At 38.2% G+C, this 24,032-nt stretch overlaps 1 protein-coding gene across 5 annotated transcripts in view; it reads left to right on the top strand.

Annotated features, from left to right (window-relative positions):
* stag2b (STAG2 cohesin complex component b) overlaps window positions 1-24,032 on the top strand; it is a 194,831-nt gene that overhangs the window by 122,367 nt on the left and 48,432 nt on the right. For all 5 annotated transcript variants that reach the window (XM_060832506.1, XM_060832505.1, XM_060832507.1 and 2 more), the window contains 8 exons: window positions 2,008-2,111; window positions 3,537-3,629; window positions 8,614-8,703; window positions 10,627-10,830; window positions 13,562-13,632; window positions 16,799-16,886; window positions 17,011-17,091; window positions 23,529-23,621. In XM_060832506.1, the coding sequence (XP_060688489.1) occupies window positions 2,008-2,111; window positions 3,537-3,629; window positions 8,614-8,703; window positions 10,627-10,830; window positions 13,562-13,632; window positions 16,799-16,886; window positions 17,011-17,091; window positions 23,529-23,621 (824 nt within the window). The remainder of the gene's footprint in view (window positions 1-2,007; window positions 2,112-3,536; window positions 3,630-8,613; window positions 8,704-10,626; window positions 10,831-13,561; window positions 13,633-16,798; window positions 16,887-17,010; window positions 17,092-23,528; window positions 23,622-24,032) is intronic.

The following is a 24,032-nucleotide window of genomic DNA, read 5'->3' on the forward strand; positions in this document are numbered from 1 at the left end:
ACAGCAACTTTGATGGAACTGTAGTCCAGAATGATCCCACAGATTTCTTAGACGACCATATGGGTCATCAAATCTCATTAAAACTGTCTCATTCACAAAGGATATCAAATCTTAATTTCAGAAAGCAAGCCCCTGAATTTTTTCAAGCACTGCTTGATAACTTGGATCATTTTGCTGACTGCTCACTTCCTTAAGTTAAAAATCACACAACACCAGGTTATAGTCCAACAGGTTTAATTGAAAGCACACTAGCTTTCGGAGCATGGCTCCTTCTTCAGGTGATAGTGGATGGCTCAATCCTAACACAGAATTTATAGCCAAAATTTGCAGTGTGATGTAACTGAAATAGCTTTGGTTTCACAAGTTACTTGAGCTTCTCATAAGCTTTAATTATTGATACAGTTCAAGGCAGGAACAATTGAATCTGGACCTTGCAATATCCACCGCTTACTGGCTTACGCATTGCAAATGGATGCAAACAACTGCATTTTATCATCTAGTCCTGTTCGCATTCCAGATGAGATTGGCAAATTTGTGTTACTACCTGGCTTGGGACGAGTCTTTATTTGGTTAAACACAGAACAAATTTGAGTTCCTGTGTACTGAGAGAATAGTGCAACAGGATTCATTGGTGGTGAACAAACAAGCTAAAATTTACTGTGCAAGGTTAGATCTGTGAAACAGTTTGCAATATGTTACAGCATGTTCTTGAATTCAGAATGTACATGAGGTAAATATGCATAATTGATTTTACTCAAACATCTTGAGTACATCAAATAGCAAACATGGTCAAGATGATTTACTAGCTTTGCTCAGTTGCCACTAGCACTGATGATTTTCTGAGCTCTACTATTTATCCTTTACACAAAGCGAATGCTCCTATTGGGCTAGCTTCTCTGCTCTCAGCTGCTCTGACCAGCCAGTCGCTCCCACTGACCAGCCAGTGCTACTGAGCCCCGACTGTCTGGATAGCTCCCAATGCTTCTGAACCTTAACCCCAACTTTTGGTTCGATCTACTTTGAACTACAACTGCTCGGAGTCTGCTACAGTAGCTCTTTTCAATTCAGATTCTCTTCCCCTGTTCCCACCCATTTTTTTTCTCCTTGTAGGATTTCTGTTCATGCCCTTCCTGATTTCCAGCCCCTCTCTCATGCTCACATGACCCTGCAGGCGCATCCCTTTCTGCACCTGTCAACCGTGGCCTGTTCTGCTTTGTGGATGTGTTGAAACTCCCAGGACATCTTGAGAATTGGAATTCTTAACTGCTAAATTACCAAAAGAGATTTTTAACATTTCAGGAGTCTGGACAAATGATCCAGACATCAGTTCAAATTCCAAGTTGGCAGATATGGAAATTAATCTTTATTTATTAAGTAAGCTCTAAAAATAAAACTGGTGTTGGTGACCATTGAAATTCCCAGTTGGAGCTTCAACATCACATTACTATTTAATCTGTAATTCAAGTAAAAAAGACTATATCAGCTCAAATTTCGAAGGATTGTTGCTCCCATGAATTGCCTTGATATTTTATTGAAGCTTGTTCACAGTAACATTCCTTCACATTTTAGAAATGGTAGTACTTTTCTGTGAAAATACTTCAAACATTTAACCAATTTAATGGACTTGTGATTTTAAATTTTGGTAGGCCTTAATTTAAATAAACATCAACTCTATTCTGGATCATTTCTGGTTTGGTCAATTTTATCAGAAACTCTTGCATGCATTTACTTACAGGTACTTCAGGGTATTTTGACTCTCTTGACTCTTGCTAAATACTGTTCATGTTCAGGAGACACAGAAATAACATTGTCTCTAATGTATTTTCTACAGGCTTAACAGAGCTTTGTAAAGGACACTGGGAAGATTTAATGAAAATGTTGTTGCATAACTGTTGAAACAACATTCATCTAATGTTACATAATTATTGAAAATAGTGTAAGAAATCAGTTGCTTTTCTTGCATCATTCTCTGCAAATAAAGCTCACGATGCATTCTTTTCTTGTCAGTCCTGACTGATAGACAGGAGAGCGCACTTGTTGAAATTATGCTGTGCACAATCCGGCAAACAGTGGAGTGCCATCCTCCAGTTGGTAGAGGTTCAGGTAGAAAGGTATGACACTTATATTTCCTTATCTAAGATGCTTACTCATTTCATTTTTCAATGCAGTACAGTTGAAGTACTTGTGCAGATTGCATTGTTTGTTTATTTAAGACTTCACATGGTTGGATATCGTTTTTATGTTTGCTCTTTCCTGCCTCCACACTCAATCCCTCCAGTGAATCTCAACTATCAGACTACTGGTCAGACACCAGTACTGAATGAAGAGAAGTTTCTCGCATTTTTTATACTGGAAAGATTAAAGCTACTGTCTTCTTTTCCTGCCGCAATCGAGCCTTCGCACTTTCTTGGCAACTATCTGATATTGCTTGCAATGTTGGTATCATATTTGATTCCAGATGAACTTCCAACCACATGTTTGTGTCTATCAATAAGATGGATTTTCTCTATTTCTGTAGCATTGCCTGACTCGATCCTTGCCTCCTCATCTGGTGAAGTCACATCCATTCCCATTTTACCTCTAAACTTGACAATGCCATTGCACACAGGTCTGTCTTCCCAAAGTCCACCCTCTGTAAAATTAAGATAATCTAAGACTGTGCTGCACATATCCAAACTCTCACTGATGTTCTGTTCACCTATCACCCTTCTCTTCAGTAACCTACATTGACACCTGGTTAAGCAGCTCTTCAGTTTCAAAATTCCCACCTTTAATTTCAAATCTATTATGTGATCTTGCATTTCCTTATCTCCTCTAGCCCTCCAAATTCTTTCCAATTCTGTCCTCTTTGCCTTTGTCTCTTTCCTTCTCACGCACCACACGTTTTTCTTTGACAAAGAATATCCTAATATCTCCTTATAGTTTGGTATTGAGATATGAATAGTAATTTTCCTGTTCAGAGCCATAGTGCATCTTGGTTCTCTTAAAGGTTTCATGTAAGTATTAGTTGTTGTTTGTTCTTCAAACTTTTAATGCAAATTACGCTTTGTCCTTTGTTTTATATGGATAAGGGAATATGTTAATCAATTGGTATAGTGTTTATTGTACTTTACAGAATATTTTGATTTTATTCTCCTTTGCTGAATGCAATTTAGTATTTTGCAGACAAACAAGCACATTGTTCATTTATCTTAATTCTGAAGTGATTTTGCACTGAACAAAGGTTTAACAAAGTGTGAAAACCTTAGATCCTGGAACATGCTCAAACAGAAGTATTTCTGGAGTAAGGAATTTTTCTGTCCATGTATAATAGATATGTGACAAATAGTTGCAAAGACGAGGGTTTCAGTCTGCGGTGAGAAATGAACAGAAATGCATTTTTGTTTCCAACCAATATTTATGGACCTTCTACCATTTTATTGTATGTTTTTAAGGATTTGTAGCTTTGAGGAAAGACAGGGAAATAGAAAAGGGGTGCCATTAAAGTAAGAATGTGTATATTTGCACAATTGATGGTCTGCATATTGCAATGACAGGTATTGACTGCAAAAGAGAAAAAAACACAGTTGGATGATCGGACCAGAATTACGGAACAGTTTTCAGTTGTCCTTCCACAGCTCTTAGCAAAGGTACTTTTAATTTTAATGTGTTTCAAAGTCTTTATTGCAGTAGAATATTTCTGGAAATAAGCATGTTTTCGTGTAATGCAGAATACAAAAGCCGCATGTAGCCCAGATTTAATACCCTTGTAACGACCCCTGTCTATTTGACAAATGCGAAGATTTTTTTCACTGTAGCAGAGCCAATCAAAATTTCACAAAGTGCATTGCAAATTGGTGTTTTTCTTTTTCAACTATTATTCTCTTCAATACACCACACTTGCTATAGAAGACCAAGAAAAATGGATCATGTTTACCTTTAAAATGATAATGTAGCCACTGGATGAATGAAGATTTTGAGGTCCAAGCCCAGAAATGATTAAAAGCTGTTGGATGGAAATAGTAAGAAAATTGATGCTAACAGATGTTTTTCTGTATGTCAAAAGTGTTAAAATACAAAGTGATGTTTGTGATATTATAGCTGTTCAATTTGTGGTTCGATCCATTTTGGAGTACTGCACTTATTTCTTGGCCCTAATCACAGGCAGGCAATGGTAACCTTGAACGTAGTGCAACAAAGATTCACCAGGATTATGCTCAATTTGAAAAGATTGGAATATAGGGGCATAATACATAATTCCTTAGGTGTACAAAATTAAGGGATTATCTATTTGAGGTTTGAAATGATAAAAGGATTTGCTAGAGCAGTTAGGGAGAAACTTCCTCTTATGGGAGAGTACAGAACAAGGGGGCATAATCTTCAAATAGTAACTTTATTCACGTAAACTGTTGGGATTCTGCAAGTCTTCTGCCCCAAAAATCATTTGAAGCTAAGTCAGTTCAAAATTTCTCAACTGAGATTGATCAACTTTGCTGAGGCCAAAATTAAAGAGGGTTATAGTATCATGGTGAGTACATGGATCACGATCAATCATGAAATTGGCAGAATCGGTTTGAGATGCTGAATGAACTACAACCATACCGATAAGAAGGGCAGGATAATTGAATTCAAGTTAATAGTTGTAGTTATTACCATTGGCTAGATGGCTGAACGATTGCCTTCTATCTCTAATTTTTGTGATGTTTGTAAATTGACAGACAAAATTGACTCTCAGATTTATCAATTCACAAATTTTCAAACAAGAATGGCAGAATGAAATGGACCCAGAAGCTTAAAAGTATTAAACGAAATTCCTGATATGTTAGCACTGACTTATGAAGGGAAACTGGGTCAGTTAGGTCTGTATTCACTGAAGTTTTGAAGAATGAACAGGGACCTCATTAAAAAAAATTGAACAGGAGTGAATAGGGGAAATGCAGGAAAGATGTTCCCAATGACTGGGGATGACAGTTTGAAGATTACAGGTAGGTTATTTAGAACTGAGATGAGAAATGTCTTTCACCATAGGGTGGTGAGTCTGTAAAGTTCTCTCTCTCATAGCTGTAGATGCCCAAAACAGAATGTTTTCAAGACTGAGTTAAGCCTAGCTCTTAGGGCTAAATGGATCAAAGGATATGGAAAGAAAGTGAGTTGGATGATCACATGATCATACTGAATGGTAGCTGAAAATGTGTTGCTGGAAAAGCACAGCAGGTCAGGCAGCATCCAAGGAACAGGAGATTCGACGTTTCGGGCATGAGCCCTTCTTCAGGAATGAGGAAAGTGTGTCCAGCAGGCTAAGATAAAAGGTAGGGAGAAGGGACTTGGGGGAGGGGTGTTGGAGATGCGATAGGTGGAAGGATGTCAAGGTGAGGGTGATAGGCCGGAGTAGGGTGGGGGCGGAGAGGTCAGGAAGAAGATTGCAGGTTGTGAAGGCGGTGCTGAGTTCGAGGGATTCGACTGAGACAAGGTGGAGGGAGGGGAAATGAGGAAACTAGAGAAATCGGAGTTCATCCGTTGTGTTTGGAGTGTTCCTAGGCGGAAGATGAGGCGCTCTTCCTCCAACCGTCGTGTTGTTATGGTCTGGCGATGGAGGAGTCCAAGGACCTGCATGTCCTTGGTGGAGTGGAAGGGGGAGTTAAAGTGTTGAGCCACGGGGTGGTTGGGTTGATTGGTCCGGGTGTCCCAGAGGTGTTCTCTGAAACGTTCCACAAGTAGGCGGCCTGTCTCCCCAATATAGAGGAGGTCACATCGGGGTGCAGCGGATGCAATAGATGATGTGTGTGTGGAGGTGCAGGTGAATTTGTGGCGGATCTGGAAGGATCTCTTGGGGCCTTGGAGATAAGTAAGGCAGGAGGTGTGGGTGCAAGTTTTGCATTTCCTGCGGTTGCAGGGGAAGGTGCCGGGAGTGGAGGTTGCGTTGGTCGGAGGTGTGGACCTGACCAGCGAGTCACGGAGGGAGTGGTCTTTACGGAACGCTGATAGGGGAGGGGAGGGAAATATATCCCTGGTGGTGGGGACCATTTGGAGGTGGCGGTAATGACGGCGGATGATACGCTGTATATGGAGGTTGGTGGGGTGGTAGGTGAGAACCAGTGGGGTTCTGTCCTGGTGGCGGTTGGAGGGGCGGGGCTCAAGGACGGAGAAGTGGGAAGTGGAGGAGATGCAGTGGAGGGCATCGTCGATCACATCTTGGGGGAAGCTGCGGTCCTTGAAGAAGGAGGCCATCTGAGCTGTAATGTATTGGAACTGGTCCTCCTAGGAGCAGATGCGGCGGAGACGAAGGAATTGGGAATATGGGATGGCGTTTTTACAGGGGGCAGGGTGGGAGGAGGTGTAGTCTAGGTAGCTGTGGGAGTCAGTCGGTTTATAGTAAATGTCCGTGTTGAATCGGTCGCCCGAGATGGAAATGGAAAGGTCTAGGAAGGGGAGGGAGGAGTCTGAGACAGTCCAGGTGAATTTGAGGTCGGGGTGGAAGGTGTTGGTAAAGTGGATGAACTGCTCAACCTCCTCGTGGGAGCACGAGGCAGCGCCAATACAGTCATCGATGTAGCGGAGGAAAAGGTGGGGTGTGGTGCTAGTGTAGTTGCGGAAGATGGACTGTTCCACGTACCCATGGCAACTCCTTTGGTTTGGAGGAAGTGGGAGGATTGGAAAGAGAAGTTATTCAGGGTGAGGGCCAGTTCAGTCGGTCGAAGGAGGGTGTCAGTGGAAGAGTACTGGTTGGTACGGCGGGAAAGGAAGAAGCGAAGGGCTTTGAGTCCTTCGTGATGGGGGATGGAGGTAAATAAGGAACTGGATGTCCATGGTGAAGATAAGGCGTTGGGGACCGGGGAAGTGAAAATCATAGAGGAGGTGGAGGGCATGGGTGGTGTCCCGAACGTAGGTGGGGAGCTCTTGGACTAAGGGGGACAGGACCGTGTCGAGGTATGCGGAGATGATTTCGGTGGGGCAGGAGCAGATTGAGACCATGGGTCGGCCGGGGCAGTCAGGTTTGTGGATTTTGGGCAGGAGGTAGAAACGGGCAGTGCGGGGTTGTGGGATTATGAGGTTGGAGACGGTGGGTGGAAGATCCCCTGAGGTGATGATGTTATGGATGGTCTGGGAGATGATGGTTTGGTGGTGGGAGGTGAGGTCATGGTCAAGGGGGCAGAAGGAGGAGGTGTCCGCGAGCTGGCGTTTAGCCTCAGCGGTGTAAAGGTCGGTGTGCCAAACTACTACCGCGCCTCCCTTATCTGCCGGTTTGATGGTGAGGTTGGGGTTGGAGTGGAGGGTGAGAGGTTGGAGTGGGTGAGAGGGGTGGAGAGGTTGAGGTGGTTAATGTTGCGGCGGCAGTTGGCTATGAAGAGATCGAGGGCAGGTAAGAGGCCAGCACGGGGCGTCCAGGTGGATGGGGTGTGTTGGAGGCGGGAGAAGGGATCGTCAGAGGGTGGGCGAGAATCTTGGTTGAAGAAATAGGCACAGAGGCGAAGGCGGCGGAAGAATTGTTCGATGTCTCGCCGAGTGTTGAACTCGTTGATCCGAGAACGTAGGGGAATGAAGGTGAGGCCTCTGCTGAGGACTGATCTTTCATCTTGGCAGAGTAGGCTCGAAGGGCTGAATGGCCTACTCCTCCCATTTTCTATGTTTCTATTAGTCTAAGTAGTTTTTCTGTGCTGTGTACTATGCTGCTGCTAAAAGTGTAGAAATGAAAAGCTGGACCCTTCTATCTATTGGCTTTCGACATGGTAAGAAATGCACATGAATCTTGGGGTGATTGATCCTTCAGTTTTTCTTCCAGTGGAGAAATGTCTTTGGTTTACCTTCTGCATTTTTGCAGTAGATTTACGGCATAATAAAAAAAAATTAGTGAATTGATTTCATTTTTTGAATGCTATTTGCATTTCGAGGCTCAGGTTGTGGCCTTTTTTCACTAATATAGCATATTAATCTAAATCTTGCACTTCTGTCCTCAAGCCATTCTTCACAAAAAACAGAATCACTGTTTCTTATACAGTCACCAGCAATATTGCTCATAGTGTTCTCTGATCTAAACAATTCCTTCTGAAGAGAGGAAATTCTGAGTACCGAGTAAATTGTACGAAAAGAAAGAAATGAAGAACTTGTGTTTATGTAGTGTTTCACAATCTCAAAATACCCCAAAATGCTTCATGGGCAATTAATTACTTTTGCAATATAGTCATTATTGTAATTTACAGAATTACAGCAAGGTCCCATAATACAATTCGTAATGGCGGTTGAAGGATGAATGTTGGGTAATGTACAGGATAACTCCCCACCCTGTGTTTGAATAATGCAGTAGGATTTCTGTCAAGAGCAGGCAAATGAGTTAGGTTTCTTGATTTATCAGGTAACATCTTGGAAGGACAGTATTTCCTTGGTGTTGTACTGAATTATCAGTTAAGATTGTGTACTCAAGTCTTAAAAGAGAATTCACATCCTTCTGTCTCAATGTGAGAATGCTGTCATTGAACCAACACTTGACATCCTGAGTAAAGGATCAAAAACACTCTTTAGTGCTATAATGCTTTATATTCAACTTTATTTTGTTGAACGTTAGTTGAATTATTTATTTAGATATGAATATTTATTGTTTACTGTGTTCAATCTCCCTCTTCCCCATTTTCAATGTAGTATGCAGTTGACGCAGAGAAAGTGACGAACCTTTTACAGTTACCACTGTTTTTTGATTTGGAGATCTATACAACTGGTCGACTAGAAAAGGTGAAAGAAGTTATTTTATATACTAGTATTCTTTTATCACTGTTTAGATTTTGTAAAGTTCAAGTTGAAATTAATTTCATAAAGTTTAATATAAAACTTCGGAATTAATTGTATATTCTATACTGTCTTTTGAAAGAGAACAGTTGAATTTTGTAGCCTCACGGAAGTCGACATTTTAATACTACAACAATGACGGGGTAATCAAAAATCACTGAGTTATGAATCTGAAATACAACTTGAAGTGCTGGAAATACAGGCTAGTATATGTTAGTGTAAAAGCTGACCCTATGACTTTTGGTTTCAAAAAGAATCCTCTATACTTTGCATAAATGTCAACCATAAGATTTCAAAGCAGTTTTTTTATTAATTATTTGTGAATATTATAGTTCATTAATTTCAAGGCATGGGTATGAATCTTTCAATTTTCTGTCTTGCAAATTCCAGCAACAACCTCTTAACCAATTAATGAGACTAATTGTGTGCCACATCAGGGGAAAAGTCGTGTTATTTCCTGCATAACTATCCGACTTTACACCCTCAGAATTGAAGAAAGATGGTATTTCAGAGTTAAAGGCTAGTGCCAGCTGGTGCACAAGATTCATGAAAAGATACGATGTAGCTCTCCATCAGAAAATGAGAATTTCACAATTTCTGCATCTGAGGTTTATGATCAAATCATCAATGCTACTGACTTGCCAATTAACATCGAGAAGATTCCATATAAATTGGACTCCTGCATGGAAAATTCTTAAGAATAAGGCTGTTGAACTGTGATGTGCCAGATAACAAGCCTGTTACTTATGTTGAAAGTCTGCCTTGTAAGGGCCAGGACTAAACATTGTTCACAGTGATTCCATCTTGCATCTCACATGGAACGAAATTAAAACCTATGGTGGTATTCAAGTGCATGTTCTTTTTGAAGATAAATTTTAGAAAGGCCTGTCGTTGAAAAAGGAGTGGGAAAAAAGAGGAGTGGGGGGTGTCAGCAAAGTGTGGAATTTGAGATTGGAAGGACTACACAAAAGAAAATATTTGCTCATCTGCAAGATGTTTATATTGTAGTTCGTGATATGAGATCAACCAGTCCTGGGGGTTGTTGCTGACAATGTACATGCCTTGGAGTTTTCAAAATTAAATAAACCCCTCAAAAAAGAAGTATCTAATGTCAACCAGTCGGATGTTGAAAATTGAAAAACATGTTCACTAAAGACAAGTATGAGTACTATCATAAGCACTACTGCTAATGGGTCATATACAGGTGGAAATAAATCTATTCCAATGTTTTTTTTAAGAATTGCAAGATTGAAAATGTTTGACCATACCAAGGACAATTACTGATAATGAAGGATGATGTTAAATTTTGTGACATGACTGATCATGGTGAGGAAGACTAGGACCAGATTTCACTGAAGTGTTACAGTTATATAGCATATATGTATATTGAGTCTCATGTTATAAAATAAAGAAATGAACATGTTAATATAAATTCTTTTGTTTATTTGTACTTTATTCCATTGCAGCAGTCTTTTCTGGACCTAAATGAAACACATTATTCCCTGAGAAACATTAACTGTATGGAAATAACTTTTATACAAGTGTATATGGTAGTTCAACAGCGCTTACAAAACAAAAAGATAGGCTCATGTTTTGTTGCAGGCCTGTTAATCCTTCAATTAAGATAAAGAAGTTAGACTTTTAATGTGTGTTTTTTGTTGATAGAATTGTATATTTCCAGAATTTTATGTTTCCTTATTTAATTACAGCATTAATATTTTTTGTCAGTATCAAGTCCTTTCTATGCATAATGATAGTATTAATAAAATAGTTTCAATCTTTGTCCTTATCTTAGTTTACGACTTCATACCATCCCAATTAATTTGCTCTCCCATGCTAATATAAATTGTTTTATCATTTTCGTTCAAGCACTTGGACGCATTGTTGAGGCAACTGAAAAATATTGTAGAAAAGCATGTGGACACTGATGTCTTAGAAGCTTGTTCTAAAACTTACCATGCCCTCTGCAATGATGAATACACAATATTCAACAGAGTGGATATCTCAAGAAGCCAGCTAATTGATGAATTGGTAGATAAATTCAGTCATATGCTTGAAGACTTCTTACAAGAGGTTTGTATCTGAAAGATTATTCAGAAATCCATTTGGTTCTGTGGTTCCTTAACTTGTCAGTTAATAAAATGGTTTAATACAGTCGTTGTTTTGCTAGTTAAGTAAGTTTATAGTCAAACGTAAGAGAAATTGTTTTTAGTACACTTTATTATTAATGTTGAGTCAATTGGCGTGTAAAATTTGTCGCAAATAATTGCAGAATTGATGCTTATTTTGTTTATTCGGATTGAGTTACTTTTGAAAGTGGGAATTTAGTTTGAGTATAGCAATGTAAATTCTTTGAAACCTTCAAAATTAATTTCAATTTATTTTAAATTAACTTTTGACGTGATTTCAGTAATCGTTTCTGTAACATTAAAGGTGGGATGTTTTTACTACAGTTCTTAAATACAACTTTGCAGGAATACATTTTACTTCTCGCAAATTTTAAGCATATTCAATTACATTTCCATGAATGGGAAATTCATTTATTCTGTGTTTAACTTCCAGTTGTCCTTAACATCTTTCCAAAATTTCAGACCACAATACTCTAATATAAACTATTACAAATTTGTGTATTCTTATTCAATACTTAAATTGTTATTGAAAGAATGCTTTCTGCATTTATGAAGGGAGACACACAATGATTATCCGTTACACATTAATTGAAAGACTAACCATAAAATGAGGAGTTTAAAAATGTGTTGTTGGAAAAGCGCAGCAGGTCAAGCAGCATCAAAGGAATAGGATAATCGACATTTTGGGCATAAGCCCTTCTTCAGGAATCATTCCTGAAGAAGGGCTTATGCCCGAAACGTTGACTCTCTGTTCCTTTGATGCTGCCTGACCTGCTGCGCTTTTCCAGCAAGACATTTTTAAGCTCTGATCTCCAGCATCTGCAGTCCTCACTTTCTCCTCTAAAATGAGGAGTGATTGCTTACCTCTGAGAATTTGCAATTACAAAATAAAATAAATTACTTGAGATAATTTTACATTACAAAACTTGAAAAATGAATAAACCAAAGCCAGCTGGAAAAACAGTGGTATATTCATGGTGCATACTGCCACTATGTGTAAATCAGTCAGCGAGTTCAAGAAAAAGAGAGACTCTGCAAATTATGGATTTAGATACCTTGCTGATTCAGATGCATCTTGGTGCTGTTCACCTTGCAAAAACTGGTTCGCAGTCAACCTTCTGGAAATTTTGTAACTTTTTAAACTTGTATTTTCATTTCCCATTAAATTTGCAGCTGAAAGTTTAGGGTTTGAAATTAATAAAATAAAATTACACATTTAACAAAGTGTAATTGTTAATGGAATGCCCAATCTACAGCTTCAGCCCAAAAACTGAACAGTGTAAAGTATGTTGTGCATTCTTCTGAGAGGTTTTTAATTATTATATACTTAGTTCTTTCATTCTGATCACTCAAAACACATCCTTCTTCATCCACTCTTTCTTTTGTTCCTGTTTTTGTAATGACTTAACTTAGCAAAATCATTCACTCTAATTCACTTTGTTTTCCAAATTCTATATTTCGTATCCTTTAAGTCTCAAAGAGGGAAGCTGTTGGCCCTGTCAGCAACTGAAGATCCAGTTGTCCCATTGTGCTCACGTTTTTCTCAACCTGTAAAGGGTAGAATGCTACTGAGCTGAAGGATACAGAGAAAAGTAGTCCATTGGCATATGCCTGTAAATGCTATATTCCAGCAAAAATTTGGCCATAATGCTTTGCCGTGTATTTTGAAATTTCTTCAGTCTTTAGTAGTTCACAGCCATCTTTAGCATATGTTATTAAATACTTCTGAGCTGTTGATCAGCTAATATTTGTCGCACTTTGTGATGTATTCAAAGCAATCCTTTAAGGAAAATATATTTGTTTTCATTTAGTCTAATGCTTGAGAAAGTTTCACATTCTTGAAAACTTTAGAGAGTTATTAGCAGCTTTCAGGATGAAGCTAGTAAGGTTACAGTGAAAGTTTCTGTACTTTTTTGTTAACATTTGATAAATGTAATACTTAATTATCCTATCAACTTCTTGAAAAAATTTATTTATTTTCTTTACTTAACAATATTTTGAGAAACATAAACTCAGAAATGTTTCAGCTGCGTTAGCCATTTATGGAAAGAAAGTTTTGATTGTGGATGTCTTAGCCAAGTGCAATCCTTTAATGGCCAAGAGGCAACAGGTGCAATTTTTAGCTGGCATTGTTTGGTGATCACATACCAACTGTGACAGTGATTCCACATTTCAGTAGAGTTTAGTGTTTATGACTGGGAGTATTTAGTTGTTTTCTATATGTATTTACAAATGTTCTTTTATGTTTAAAACAAACTGACACTGAGGAAACTCTGCCAAGTGGTAATGTCTCTCCCCCCCATATGATATGTTAACTAACCTTTGCAGAAATACTCAGTGAAATTTGAATTTTAGCATAGTATGATTTTTCTTCTAACTTTACACAATAACACTGAATCTTCAATGTATCTTGCAATACACATCCATATTTTGAGTACTAGGAGAACAAAAATATTCTTGGTGGAGGTGTTGCTGTGCCAATATTTTGGTGTAAGATTAACATATAAAAACACAATTTTGAGTGAATTGGTAAGTTTTTTTTCTAACTAGGTTATCTATTAATACAATAAATCTATATATTTACTCATGCTAGTATGTTGGTAAGGGAGTTGAGAATACTTAAAACAATTTGCTTTTATTTGGAACACATATAACTAATTTTGATACTGGAACAGGATGAAGAACTTGATGAGGATGATGCTTACCAGGTCCTGAGCACATTGAAAAGGATCACTGCTTTCCACAAGTAAGGACAGTTCGTCAGTGTGTATGTTTCTGTGTGTGCCATTGAGGATTTATATATTTTCTTGTTATGATTAAACTGGCAAATGCACCTTGTTTAAGGTTAGGAACATGATATAATGTCAAAACAGAATGTTGGTGTGCTTACTTAGAAGTTAAGATTAGATTAGATTCCCTACAGTGTGGAAACAGGCCCTTCGGCTGAACAAGTCCACACCAACTTTCTGAAGAGTAACCCACCCAGACCCATTCCCCTACCCTACCCCTGACTAATGCACCTAACAATATGGGCAGTTTAGCACAGCCAATTCACCTGTCCTGCGCATCTTTGGACTGTGGGAGGAAACCGGAGCATCTGGAGGAAACCCATGCAGACACGGGGAGAATGTGCAAACTCCACACAGACAGTCTCCTGAGGTGGTATCGACCCAGGTCCCTGGTGCTCTGAGGCAGCAGTGCTAACCACTGAGCCACCATGCCACCCAAAGACTGTTATCTTTATTTCTGAGCTCAACATATATGGCCTCATTTAATGTTTCACTCAGTACATCATTCCTCCTTAGAGCTGTGATTAAATCTTTAATCAATAATGCTATGCCCCTCCCTTCTGTCCACTACTTTACCCTGCCTGAAAATGTAATATCCAGACATGTTAAACTGCCATCCATTATAGTGATGATATTTCAGACCTGGATTTATCTAGGGAGTGCCACCTGACACATTTCAGTAAGCCTGCCATGGTGTTACCCATCAACTTGTGCCACCAAAGATTTAATTTACTCCTTGAGTCTTACTTGTGATTTAAATTTCCTGTATCAGGGCTGTTTTAGTCTTCAACCAGGTGGGTGGTGCTGTATGTGGTCAGACCAGCCTTACTGAACTGATTTCCTTCAGTGTTTCTTGTGTTGAGGCTGTCTGTGAAGTGTCGGATGTGTTTCAGGGCTGAGAGACTACCCTTAGTTTGAAGTCTCATGTCCTCTTGCTTACAACTTGAAAAAGAAATAAATTGGTTTCTCAATGTTTAAACAAACAAAAGTAAGTGATAACACTTCATAGTATTTCAAATTTTTTGCAGTAACAGAACTAAGCAAGCTGTTTGTTGTAGTTGAGAGTGTGGTGCTGGAAAAGCACAGCAGGTCAGGCTGACGAGTAGGAGAATCAATGTTTCAGGCATAAGTCCTTTATCAGGAGTGAGCAGTCCTTACATTACTCCAAGCTGTTTGCTATAATGTGTCTATTAATAAATAGTGTTTCGAAGAGAAATAATTCTTCCCTTGATATATTATGGAACATGGATACTCTTTCAGTACAATGAGAGATGGATTAGATTCTTATCCACAATATCCAACTGCAGATCTGTTGATGAAACAATAGAGCTCATTTTAATTCTGATACACTGGGTAAGGCCAATCTTATTCCTGCCTCATCAACAGCACTTTGGATCAAGTCAATTTCACACCGAGGGGTTAGGTTAAAATTACTCCACAATATTTGAAAACTAATTTCCCTATACAACCTGAAATTTTGAGATTGAGCTAAAATAAGTTTGTGTTCATTAAATTCCAAGTATTTATTTGCCTTTAATTGAATGATCTATCAGTTGAATTGGAGATGTTGAGGAAGACATATGTTAAAAAGAGAGAGTGAACACATTATTTAAGTGCTTGTATTTGTTAGAAGGAACAGAATGTAAGTTAACTTGGCTGATTCAGCATTTTGTGTTTGGACTGCTTTTCATTTGTTGCTGGTGCAGTTCAGTACCTTTTGGTTTGTTGAAACATCTTTTTCCAATAATGTAATAATGATAGAACCATTGCACATTTTAATACATGACCAGTCAATCGGACTTTGAGCAGTTCATGATCTAATCAACTTATTTTTAAGAATACATCTGTGCTTTTTCATAATATATAAAATGACCCTCAATTCAATTATATTTGGGACCCGTATATTGTTTTGCTTTGCAGAGCATTTCTGAAGTTTGGTTCATTCTCCATAATTTCGAATAATACAATTTTGTGTTAAATTTTGTAAAAAGATTTACAAAGAGTTCTAAATTAAATGTTGTAATAATTAACCTATTATCTAAAAATTATTATTAACATTTGGCCAGATTTCCTTTTTTTGGTAACCTTTCTAATGTTTAATCCAGGTATCAGAAAGTGTTTGCCTTTTCTCAAAGATTATGCTGTTTGAGCCAGAATCACTTTTTGAATTAATTGTAGACTGATTCAGATGAAGATTTGCAAAAATAAAATTGATTAATTGGCTATGGATCTCGACCAAGGTTAAGACTAGGTGTTTTGGTTGTATACCTGATGCTCTTCTGTTGCTTATACATTAGCGAATGGTGCTTAGAATCCATTGGACACTGTTGTCCATACTTGTCATGAAATTAGACACAGGTCTTTGGATATAATACTGCATTTTTACAGCTCTTAGTAGGCATGAAAATTGCAGTAGTAGTTGATATGAAGGCATAGTCCTATGATCTTACAACAAGGATCTAATAAGTTTAAGATCATCCTTAATCGTGGAATGTAGCCTCTGCATGTTAAACTCTCGTTGGTTCATATATATCCATTTTCTCCTGCCAGTCTCATTCATATTTTCCAAGTGCTGTTTCTGTCTTTTTTCAATGATTCATAAAACGCAGCATACTGAAGTCACTGGATCCACACTGGAGGTCAAACCCCAAAGTCCAAAGGCTCTAATATAAAACATTGCAGGCGGTTTAACTAGTCAGCAGCTTGCATATCTGCAGTGCTACTAATTGGAAGATTTAAGTCAGTGTTTCTTCTCTGGGGAAGAGCATAATTAGAGATCATCAGTATGAGAGAGCCTCAATTTAATGAGTAAGGATACCAGAAGGAAGAGTTGAGAGAATTAGAAACTGCTAGCACAGATATTAGTTGAAGGAAATAGTGTAAATGCTTTGATGCCGGACAAGTATGGGAAGGAAGGAAGGAAAGAACAGAGAGCCACTATGATAGATTTTGGTGAGGAAAGGACAGAGGAAGCTTAAGTGGTCTGTAAATAATGGCATGGAGCGGGTGGACCAAATGGTCAGTTTCTGTGCCTTGTGGGGTTTATAAAATCTAATGCATTTGCTGTTACAGACATCTCGGTGAGCTTTGGTTATAAGCTTCAAACTTCATTTGTTTTTCTAGTGCCCACGACCTTACAAGATGGGACTTATTTGGCAGCAATTACAAACTGCTAAAGATTGGTATTGAAAATGGAGATATGCCAGAACAGGTAATAATTCAATGTTAAAACTCCAGCATTGACTTTGTCGAGCTTTCTTTTATGTTGTTTTTTTTTTAAGTTTTGGATATATTTAGAAAGTATTATTTTGAAATATTGTATACTTGCTTTTTAGATTGTCATTCATGCACTACAGTGCACTCACTATGTAATCCTTTGGAACCTAGCCACCGTTTCTGAAGGCAGTTCAACAAAGGTATGTAAAAAGAGTGGAAATTAATTTGTCTCACATTTGGAAATACATTAAAACCTCATAGAAGATAGTGCTATGCATTAAAATTGTTTACGAATAACGATTTACCCTGAAATTTCAATAGAGCAACAAGGAAACAATTGGTTAGATTGCCTAAGAGCAGTAGGAGAAGTTGGTTTGAGCTCAGAACTGTTGGATTTCTCCCTGTTTAAATAGTGGTTTGATTCCTCATGGACCGATGTCTCAAAGAATGTTCAGTTGCACCATCTGAAGATTTTGGAGGTACTGTATTCCCAAGCTGCTACTGAGCATCTATTTGAATTAGTTATTTTCTGATCGAGCACAATCTGCATAGACTTGAAGAAGGCCTCAATAAAGTTTAACAATGAAAACAAAATGCTGAAAGTGTAGGACGTCAGCATCTGTGAAGAATGAAACAATTAACATTTCAGACTGATGATATTTTCATCTTGCTCTGATAAAATTGGAGATAGTATCTCTTATTTTTATCCAATTCTTATGAAAGGTCATTAAACTGAAATGTAGCTGTCTCTTCACAGATTTCTGACTTGCTGAGTATTTAAAGCATTTTCTGTTTTCAGAGTTTGTTTTTATCCCGATAAGGTTCACAGTTCAGACAATGAGTCTCTCAGACCGTTGGTGAACTTAAAATTATTGACCAGATTTCCCATTAGGGGAATTTTTAGTAAATTGCCTCCTCTTCAAGCTTTGTAAGCTCCCATTTGAGTCTGATGGTATTCTCATTGTTTAGATGGAAATCACAGCAGGTACATCTGATGCACTCAAAAAGCCCTGGCATGTAGAATTGCCTCTATCTTTGCTTTAGGTTGCACATTGTCACCTTCTGCTTATGTTCTGTTGGAGCAGTAACCCTGGAATTTCAGACTCGTTTCAAAAATTGTTGCCCACTTATTTTCATGTTAAGATTGAATTTCTGAAAATATTATGATATGTAATGTTTAAAGAACTTTAACTTTATTTTGGAGTAGTACCCATTTGTAGCCACTCTCAAATTTAACATATGTTTTAATTACAAAGAAGATTCAGATCTTTAAATTGTAGTACAGAATTTAACAAAGAAACTTGTAATTATGGAGTCAATGCTTATCAAAGACACAAACTATATAGAGTTGTGACCAGACCACATGTGGAGCTCCTTGTTTTGTCCTAACCAAGCGAGCAATTCAAGGCTTGGAGGTAGGTAACATTACTATGTCACTTCACAACATGACAGAAATGAATTACACAAAAAAAAACTTTGAGAGGTATCCAGTTAATAGTGGTTACCAAAGGTTAAGGAAAAGTTAAGTTGTGAAAATAAGCTTGTAAGAATAAGATCAAAAGACAACAGTTCATACTGGACAAATATAAGATTGAAATTGGCAAGTTCTTCTTGATACGTTGAAAAATATGTAATATGTTGAGGGGTGATTATTGGATTCAGTATTTTTTTTCCTAAAACAATGTATAACATGAAGAAGATTGTAACTTGGGACAGATCCAATGGCCTCTGAATTTTTTTCACTATAATTGTGTCCCTGAGGTGGCATGCTTAACGTACGCCCTTTGATAATATCAGTGCAGTATCTTTGCCTTGTCACTCCATTTTGTACATGAATGAAACACTTTTAATCTTGATGAAATGTTGGTTATGTTGTAAAATGCAGGGCAGTACTACGATATGCTAAAGAATTGTCAGCATGCAGCTCGGAAGATATATTTGAAGCTTGCCACATTATAGTGGGTATTTCACCCATGTAGTGGTAAGGGTCTGGAATACACTGTTATTTGAAACAGCAAACTTTACAATCTTTAAGAAGTGTTTGGATGAACACTTGAAATGTTGTAACATTCAAAGCTATGACCAAATCGATCGGTCCTTGCCAGCGTAAATCAGAAGTTGGCTATAAGATAGGAAACAGCGGGTAGTTATAAATAGTCATTTCTCAGATCGGAGATGTGTAGAAGGTGGTGTTCCCCAGGGTTGCGTGTTGGGACCCTTGCTTTTTCAGATTTATATAAATGTTTTGGAGATGAATGTTGAGGGCAAAACCTCTAAACTTGCAGATGTTATGAAGCTTGGGAGAATAGTGAATTGTGAGGATGATGCTGAGCGACTTTGGAGGCACATTGATAATTTAGCTAAATTGACAGGCACCTGGCAGATGAATTTCAATTCACAGAAATGAGATAATGCATTTTGACAGAAGAAAGATGGAGAGATGATACAGACTCAATGGTACAAGTTTGAGGCGAGTACAGGAGCGGAAGGACCTCGGTGTGCAAGTGCATTGTTCTCTGAAGGTGGGCAGGCAAGTTGAAGCAGTTGTTCATAAGGCTTATAGGATCCTCTGGTTTATAAATAGAGGTAGAGAGTATAAAAGCAAGGAAAAATGTAACACATCTATAAATCATTGGACAGACCAATAACCTGGAATATTGTTTAGTTCTGGGCTTCTTATTTAAGAAAGGATATCTTTTCCAGCGAGAGTGCAAAAGAGATTTTCTTGAATGATACCAGGATTGAGTGATTTTTGATAAGAATAAAGATTAGAGAAATTGTCTTTTCTCTTCTTGGAGCAGAGAAAATCAAGAGATGTTCAAAACTATTAACAGTTTTGAAGGGTATAAGGGGGATATTCTGTTTTCACTAGTTATTATGTCAGTAGCTAGGGTTCACAATTTCAAGGTGCTCAGCAAGAGAGTGAGATGAATGGTCTTTACTCGAGTTGTTACGATTTGGAATGTGCTGCCTTGGATAGTGGTAGTGGTAAATTTCAGAAGTGAGTTGGATATACATTTGAAGGTGATGAATTTAGTGGAAAATAGGGCTAGAGAATGAGACTAGCTAGGTAGCTGTTTCAGGAGACACAAAGTCGAATGGCATTCTGTACTTAAATTCTATGAAAGTTCAATTTACCTTAATTACTTGCTGCACTGCATGTAATCTTCATGTGTTTCATAGAAAAGAATGTGTCGATCACACTTTGTTGCACTATTTTGACATTTATCTGCATTTAAATAAAAGTCTGCATTTTCATTTCTTACTACTAAAGTGCAAGACCTCATACTTTGCTGCATTAAACTCCATTTACATTAAACTCTCAACCTCTTTCTTTATTTCCTTTTTAGAATTTACCCTCCCACCTACTTTTGCATCATCAGCCAGTTTAATACATTACCCTATGCCCCCACCTCCAAGTCATTAACATCGATGATAAATTATAATTTTTGAGGCCCCAGAATACAAAGAGTGTTTTGCATCTGTGGGGAATGATATGGAAGGTAGAGAACTTCGGGAAATAAATGACGATATCTTTAGTGTGCATATTACAGAGGCATATTATATCTGGTCCCAGATCATGTCTTAAAACGCATGATCTGGGACCAGATCATGTGTACCATAGAACTTTGTGGGAAGCTAGGGAAGTGATTGCTGGCTTTTGCTGAGACATTTGTATCATCGATATTCACAGGTGAGGTGTATGAAAACTGGAAATTGGCTAACCTGGTGCCATTGTTTATGGGTGTAAGGAAAAACCCGGAATGATAGACTGATGAGCCTGACGTCAGTAGTGGGCAAGTTATTGGAGGGGATTCTAAGAGACAGATTTACATATATTTGGAAATGCAAAAACTGATTCACCTTTGTGCATAGGAATCATATCTCAGTAACTTGAGGGGGTTCTTTTGAAAAAGTGACAAAGTTATAAACATTGTCTATATGGACTTCTGCAAGGCATTCAATACGATTCTGCATGGTTAGATTGTTTAGCAAGGTTAGATCCCATGGAATACATGACGAACTGGCCATTTAGATACAAAATTGGTTCAAAAGTAGGAGTCATGGAGGGCTGCTTTTCAGACTGGAGGCCTGTGACCAGCAGTGTGCCACAAGGATTGGTATTGGTTCCTCTGCTTTTTGTCATTTATATAAATTATTAGAATGTGAATATTGGAGGTACGGATAGCAAGTTTGCAGGTGACACCAAAATTGGTGGTGCAGTCGACAGCGAAGAAGGTTACCTCCGGGTACAATAGGGTGAACCAAGCAGTGGTAGATGGAGTTTAACCGAGATAAATGTGAGGTGCTACATTTTGGTAGGGCAAATCATGGCAAGACTTCTACACTTAATGGTAAAGTCCTGGGAGTGTTGCCATACAAAGAGACTTGAAGTGCAGGGTTGTAGTTCCTTGAAAGTGGAGTCACAAGTAGATGATAGTGAAGAAGGCATTTGGTATGCTTGCCTTAATTGGTCATCACATTGATAATAGGAAGTCACGTGCAACCGTATAGGACATTGGTTTGTCCACTTTTGGAATACTGTGGTTAATTCTGGTCCCTGCTACAGGAAAGATGGTGTTAAACTTGAAAGAATTCAGAAAAGATTCACAAGGATGTTGCCAGGGTTGGAGGGTTTGAGCTTCAGGGAGAGGCTGAATAGACTGGGGCTAATTTCCCTGGAGCGTCAGAGGCTGAGTGATGACCTTAGAGAAATTTATGAAATCATGAGGGGCCTGTCTCTGTCTCCCTATCTCTCTCTCTCTCTGTCTGTCTCTCTCTATGTGTGTGTCTCTCTCTCTCTGTCTCCGTCCGTCCGTGCGTCCCCCCGTCCCCCCCCCCCCCCCCCCCCCCCGGTCTTGGTGCCTCTCCCTCTGTGTATCTCGGATTAAAATATCTGTCATTTCCTCCTTCACCATTATCAATTCCCCATTCACATCCTCCAAGGATCTCCTATATATATATATACACACACACACACACACAAACTGGTGTTTGTTTTTATTACTTACTAGTTTCTTTGTTTAGTCATCCACAGCTGGTTCTTTAAAAGAAAACACTTAATCCTCACGCCTGCCATTGGTTTTTCACCACTCTGTTTGCCTTAGGTTTTGATTGGATACTCTGCGTGACTGTCTTTGTTAACACAGGTGATTTGTACTTCTCATCGAGTCCTTCTTTGTGACCAGACTACATTTTTGCTGAATGTTTTGAAGCATGTGCTTAAATTTGTGTCACTGCTCTTCTACTGATTTTCTACTGCTTTTCCAGCACAGTTTAGAAAACTCGTTCTTCATGCCTCTTCTACATTTTGTCATTTAACTTGACAACATTGGTTTGTGATCTGTGCTTTGTCCCTCAAACTGAATTTAATATTCCACCATGTTGCGATTGCTATTCTCTCAAAAGGGACTTAATTCCAAGATCTCTTATTAATTCTACCTCATCACTCATTAATAGATCTACAATAGTTTGTTCTCTGGTAGATTGTGCAACATCTTGTTTTAAGAAACAATCTCTTGTGCACTCTTGCCTTCCGTGTTACCTTTTACTCTTCTTTTTTGTCCAATTAATACGCAGATTAATATCCCCATGAAAATTGTGTTGCCATTCATACCTGTCTCCATTTTTTAATTTATACTTTGTCTTACAATGTGGTAACTCTTTCTTTGGCCTATAGATTTACTCCACCTGTAACTTTCCATTGTTATTCCTTATTTTCATCCAACTGATTCCACATCACATTCTATTGAACCTATATCACTATCTACCACTGCATTGACTGATCCTTTATCAACAACATGACTCTACTTCCTTTTCCATTTTGCAGGAAATGAATCCTTTGAATGTTGAGTTCCCTGTCCTGGTCACATAGTTATTACAGAAATGTTGTTGCTATCAAGTTATTTTCATTTTGTTCATTTGTGCTATCAACTTTTCTGTCTTGTTACAAACTATGGAATACCATTCAACTTATTAATTTGGCAGTCCAGTTGGAACCTTCAGTTCTGGTTGCTTCATATGTTTTCACCTCTCAGTCCCTATCTGAAAATTCATTGTATGTAATGTTATTTTTGACCTTGTTTATTTGCTCTTAATTGTGCAAATTTAAAAGACGGTTTCATGAATTGCAATAATTGTAACAACTTAAATTAATATAATGAATGAAAATCTCGCGTTTTGCATAACATTATGCTGGGGCCCTTGCCATTTGTAGTACATATAAATGATTCAAACTTAAATGTGGGAGGTATGATCGAGACTTTCTTCGATGACACAAAAATGGATAAAATGGTAAATAGTGAAGATAGCTGTAAGCTGCAGAAGGATGCAAAGAAGATGGGGCAAGTAGGCAGAAGAGTGGCAAATGGGGAAAAGCAAGGCCTACTGTTATTATCTCTGGATGATTAATCAGGAGCTGTTCTGTGGACTTGGTTTTGACTCCTTCCATGGCAGATGTTGAAATGTGAATTCAGTAAAGACCTGGAATTAAGAGTCTAATGATAATGTCCTTCCCTGATTTGACTGACATGTGACTCCAGAGCCACAGCAATGTAGTTGACTCCTAAGTAATTACATTTGTTTCTACAGCATATTCTCATTTAAAGGTATTTATAGATGTACATTTTTCTTTCAGGACCAACTAATAATGTTACGAAAACAAATGCGAGCTTTCTGTCAGATCTGCCAGCACTACCTGACTAATGTTAACACAGCTGTTAAAGAACAGGTAACTGGGAAAGGTGTTCAAGCAGCTATATGTTTTTATTTTATCTCATTATCCAATTGCACATACTGAGGTGACACTTAGGCAATAGATCATATGAAAGAAGATGCTGCCCTCCATCAAATGTACCCTCCCAATTTACTTTTGTGTTATAACTTCGGTCATTTCAAAGAAGTTGCATTTTCATTTGCCTTTTATATACAGCTTAAGACATTTCAGAAAAAGTTTGCAACTTCCCTTGATATTACTCCTTGTTATCACTGAAGTAGCACTTAATTTGTATGTTCATTAATTTTCTGTTAATTTTTCTTGTAGTGGTAATTGTATTGAGCTATACATAATCAGTGTAGTGGAGGGATTTCCTATTGTGGGCAAGGAAAATGAGTTGCTTTTTATTCATTGAGTCATACTATA

The sequence above is a fragment of the Hemiscyllium ocellatum genome, chromosome 11, assembly GCF_020745735.1.
Source record: "Hemiscyllium ocellatum isolate sHemOce1 chromosome 11, sHemOce1.pat.X.cur, whole genome shotgun sequence".
NCBI classification, from domain to species: Eukaryota; Metazoa; Chordata; class Chondrichthyes; order Orectolobiformes; family Hemiscylliidae; genus Hemiscyllium; species Hemiscyllium ocellatum.